At 43.7% G+C, this 5,000-nt stretch overlaps 1 protein-coding gene across 5 annotated transcripts in view; it reads left to right on the top strand.

Annotated features, from left to right (window-relative positions):
- Window positions 1-5,000, top strand: part of ppp3ccb (protein phosphatase 3, catalytic subunit, gamma isozyme, b) — a 54,863-nt gene that overhangs the window by 10,622 nt on the left and 39,241 nt on the right. For all 5 annotated transcript variants that reach the window (XM_035991834.1, XM_035991833.1, XM_031287887.2 and 2 more), the window contains exons 2-3: window positions 2,519-2,716; window positions 4,714-4,838. In XM_035991834.1, the coding sequence (XP_035847727.1) occupies window positions 2,519-2,716; window positions 4,714-4,838 (323 nt within the window). The remainder of the gene's footprint in view (window positions 1-2,518; window positions 2,717-4,713; window positions 4,839-5,000) is intronic.

The raw sequence follows: 5,000 nt of genomic DNA, 5'->3' as shown, positions 1-5,000 counted from the left end.
AGCCATGGATCTATGACGTCGCAACACCATCGCTGTGTCGATGTAAGAGGAGAAAAGTCTCTCTGCATGTTCTGCAGCGTTAGTTTAGTTTGCTGTCACATTACTCAACCCTATATTTGTGAATACAAATATCTGAAGTGAAAGTTCTTTCACAAAACTATGTTGTTACGTGTCATTGAGCATTTTTAAGTGGGTATATGGAAATCCTGGAGCTTTCTTAGTGGGTCTACTGCGTATTCCTGCGTATCACGTAGACTACACCACTGGGCGCGAGATGGAAGTTTGATCGATGCGAAACATAAAGAGCGTTTTTACTTTTTCGGTCCTTTTTAGTCCAACATACAGAATGAACAACAATCAGCCACGTCACCAGCTCCCACAGCTTCTTAAGACACTTTTTAATAATGCAAGTCACAATTAAAACTTAACGTTTTGGCACCTCCTTTAATTTCAGTATCGAAAACCATTCGACCCACTTTCTCTCCAGTGCACCTTTCTGTGAGGCGCTGGTGTGTGTTTTCAGGTATTAAGCTGTTTGGTATTTCCTCCCAGGGGCGGCTTTGTGCTGCCAAACTGTTCTCCTTTGTCTTCAGGTCAAGCCTCAACACGCCGTCATGATGCATCAACGTCTCCACTGCAGCTCTGGAAATATCACGGAAACTACTGGCTTCCAAGTGTAGAGCCAGTCTGTGTTTTACATCAGTTTTACATTAATATATATTACAACCACGTCTACAATAAGGGATGGAGGTGTGTGTGTGTGTGTGTGTGTGTGTGTGTGTGTGTGTGTGTGTGTGTGTGTGTGTGTGTGTCTTTACAATCCACACATTCATCAACAATTCAACAACACAAGTGAACCTGTTTCTACATAAAGAAATGACTCAAACTGATTAATAGATGATCTAAATAGTTGGAAATTAATTTAACAGTTGACAACTAATGCATTCATCTTTGCAGCTCTGCATGTAAGTTTATAAGTAAGGAGGGAAGGAAAGAAGAAAGGAAGTATGTAGGGAAGGAAGCTAGGTAAGGAAAGAAAAGGATGGATACAATAAAGGAGGCAAGGATGGAAAGAAGAAGGATAGAAGGAAAGTAGAGGAACTATAAATTAGACGGGACGGAAAAAAGGAAGGAAGGAAAGAAGACAGAAGGAAGTACGTAGGGAAGGAAGTACGTAGGGTAGGAAGTAAGGAAGGAAGGACGTAGGGAAGGAAGGAAGTACGTAAGGAAGGATGTAGGGAAGGAAGTAAGTACGTAGGGAAGGAAGGACGTAGGGAAGGAAGGACGTAGGGAAGGAAGGAAGTACGGAAGGAAGGAAGTACGTAGGGAAGGAAGGAAGTAGGAAAGGAAGGAAGGACGTAGGGAAGGAAGTACGTAGGGAAGGAAGAAGTACGTAGGGAAGGAAGTACGTAGGGAAGGAAGTAGGAAAGGAAGGAAGTACGTAGGGAAGGAAGGAAGTACGTAGGGAAGGAAGGACGTAGGGAAGGAAGGAAGACAGAAGGAAGGAAGTACGTAGGGAAGCAAGGAAGGAAGTACGTAGGGAAAGAAAGAAGACAGAAGAAAGGAAGTACGGAAGGAAGGAAGACGGAAGAAAGGAAGTACGTAGGGAAGGAAGGAAGACGGAAGGAAGTATGGAGGGAAGGAAGGAAGTACGTAGGGAAGGAAAGAAATGCAGAGAAGGAAGGAAGGATGACAGTTTCCTGTCCCAGAGGAGAGAAGAAACTAGAAAATATTCACATTTAACAAGCTGACATCACACTAGTTTACCTGTTTTATCATAACTCAAACTGATGAATGGATTATATTATCTAATAGTTGACAACTAAACGATGAATCTTTGCGTCTCTAGTCTCGAGACAGATCTCAGTGAACCAGGATCAGCTGTTTGTAACCGAGCGTGCTTTAGTGTTTGTGACTCTGAGTCCTTTTATTTGGGGGAACACCTCCTGTTCTTATTGCTTCATTTTAACCCTTGATGCCTTCCCGTCGACCTGCAATTTTCTGTTTTTCTGGGTCGAAATTTCAACATTTTGTTGCTCTTTTTCTACACTTTTCTCTACGTTTTTGTCAATTTTATTTCAATTTTTTGTCACTTTTTGCCATTTTTTTGTCACTTTTTTTAAACAAGTTTTTGTCACTTTTCCGATTTCTTTTGGTCACTTTTTTCAGCGTTTAAAAAAAAAAAAATAATGTTTTTGTTGATTTTTTTTTCCTGCATTTTTGTAGCTTTTTCCAACATTTGTCACTTTTTTCAATGTTCTTTTGTCGTAGTTCTGATATAGAAAGTTTTTAAAAACGGGTCAAATTTGACAACAGGAGGGTTAAAGTTATCCCCGTTTATTTGGGGGAACATCTCCTGTTTTTATTGCTTCATTTTAAAAGCCTAGGTAACAATAGTTCACTGTAGAAACGGGACCAACCCTTTCTGTCTTCAGAGTGTGTGCTGACGTCAGCGTGCAGCTGCGTGTTTTCACCCGTCTGACACTCTCTCCCTTCTGTCTCCTGCACGTTCTTGTAGCGGTGCCATATCCTCCCGGTACGCGCCTGTCGGTCAAAGACCTGTACGTGGACGGGAGGCCCAGCGTGGACGTGCTGAAGGCCCATCTGGTGAAGGAGGGTCGGCTGGAGGAGGAGACGGCTCTACGGATCATCGATGACGGAGCCGGCATCCTGCGACAGGAGAAATGCATGCTGGAAGTAGAAGCCCCCATCACAGGTGACACATTTATCCCCTCTTATCGCAACTTCCTAATGTGAACTAATGTTCCCCCTTTGAACAGTTTTTTTTTAAGCCATTTTAACCAGCACAAAAAAATTTTGGTGGAAAAAGAAGTCTATATAAAGAGGAAGAATACAGCGATGTCAGAGATAGATTTACTAAACTACAGCCTTGGACCTGGAAAACATTTAGATGCTGATGGAAAAAGGAGACAAAATTTTGGAAGAAGATGGTAGAAAGAAGGAAGGAAGGCAAGAATAGGACGAAAATAGTAATAAAAACTTGGAAAAAAAAACCAGTAGAGAGAAGGAAGGCAACACTAGGGCGACAAAAGTGACAAAAAAATTCCAAAAAGGCAGCAAACTTCGAAATAAGTGACAAAAACTTAGAATAAAAAAGACAGTAGAAAGAAGTAAGGAAGAAAGGCAGGAATAGGTCAAAACAAACGACAAAACCTTCAAAAAAAACGTGACAAACTTGGAAAAAAAAAGGCCGTAGAAGTAACAACAGCCTTGGAACTGAAAAACATTTAGCAAAAAATCTCACATACCCCCTACAGTCCTCCAAAGTACCCCTAGGGGGACACATACCCCCTGCAGTCATCCAGAGTACCCCTAGGGGTACAAGTACCCCCTGCAGTCCTCCAGAGCACCCCTAGGGGTACAAGTACCCCCTGCAGTCCTCCAAAGTACCCCTAGGGGTACACGTACCCCCTGCAGTCCTCCAAAGTACCCCTAGGGGTACACGTACCCCCATTTGAGAAACACTGCTCTAAGTTAAGACGCAGCAGTCTATTTCTACAGCTGCTCTCCCTGACATGTGGCGTAGCTCAGGTATCCAACCCTCCTCCCTCATGCCCTACAACTATTTTTATCTCCTTCTGCACTGTCCTTCCTCACTTTATTGTCTCCATATTTTCATGTTTTTCTCTGCGGTTTCATTAAAATGTCTTCCTCTTGTCAGCTAATCCAATGAGAAGACTCCGACACGGACAGTGAATTGATCTAAAGGCGCTGACTCAAGTCTGTTCGGTGTGTTCCGTGCCCTCGTCCGTCTGAGGAGCCGTCAGCCTTCATTTTAGCCGACCTGACTTGCTGGGTCGGAGGGCGGGCAGTCGGACTCAATGACCAATCTGATTGGTGGAGCGCTAACCCGGAAATAACGAGCGGGATGAGTGACGAACGGCTCTCAAAATCTGACGAAAATCTTTCAAACTGACCTTTGTTGATCTGAAATGAAGACAGATTCAGCAACTGCACGGCCTATTTCTCTCTTCAAATGTTTTCAGAAACACGTTTCGGTGAACTATTTTAGTAAAATACGAGATCGTATTTCGAACAAGCCGCCATTACTATCGGCTGGAGAAGCCGGGACCCACGTGACGCGTTGTCATTTCCGGTTTTCATTTTTTTTTTATTACGTCTCGCGCACGTGCAGAACGCACGCTCAAGTCGGCGTCTCTCCGGTGTGTTCTGAGGCACTTTTTGGACCTCGGGGAGACTGATCAGTCCGACTGGCTTTACTGCCGACGGTCAGCTGTCAGGTTGGTGTGTCAGGGGCTTAAGCTGCCTACTTCTTCCTTTGTTTTGTGGACATTTGATGTGTTTGAAACTACTAAATGTGACCTAAATGATAGCTCCCATTTACTTTTAATTAATTAGACTTTTAAGTAATGTGTACACAGAAAGAACAGCTGATTCTAATCACTTGTGTGAAACAAATCTCTCCGCCGTGCCATGTTGTAAACTCAGATGGATTCTGATTGGCTGTCAGTGTCTCTCTCCGCTGTGCCATGTTGTAAATTCAGTATTATTCTGATTGGCTGTCAGTCTCTCTCTCTGTCATGTCATGCTGTAAACACAGAAGGATTTTGATTGGCTGCCAGTGTTTCTATCGTTCATCAAATCGCTCTGAAAGGGATCCCAACCATATCTTTCTTCACTGTTCTTGGTGTGGACGGCCCTTTAACCTGACTTGTGTGTGTGTGTGTGCAGTGTGTGGAGACGTCCACGGGCAGTTCTTTGACCTGATGAAGCTGTTCGAGGTGGGCGGATCCCCCAGCAGCACGCGCTACCTGTTCCTCGGAGACTACGTGGACCGAGGATACTTCAGCATCGAGGTAGGTACAAGCCCCCAGAAACAGCGCCATGTCTTAGAGCAACCAATAATACATCCATTGGTAGGCACAGCTTGTAACTAATCCAAACTCTGCTGTACAATTAATTGTCTCAGAAATAATTGGTGGTTAACAATGTAATTGACTCTGTAAGAGCCAATTAGT

The sequence above is a fragment of the Sander lucioperca genome, chromosome 14 (assembly GCF_008315115.2).
Source record: "Sander lucioperca isolate FBNREF2018 chromosome 14, SLUC_FBN_1.2, whole genome shotgun sequence".
NCBI lineage: Eukaryota > Metazoa > Chordata > Actinopteri > Perciformes > Percidae > Sander > Sander lucioperca.
The sequence above is the reverse complement of the archived record's forward strand: the minus strand, read 5'-3'. Positions and strand labels throughout refer to the sequence as shown.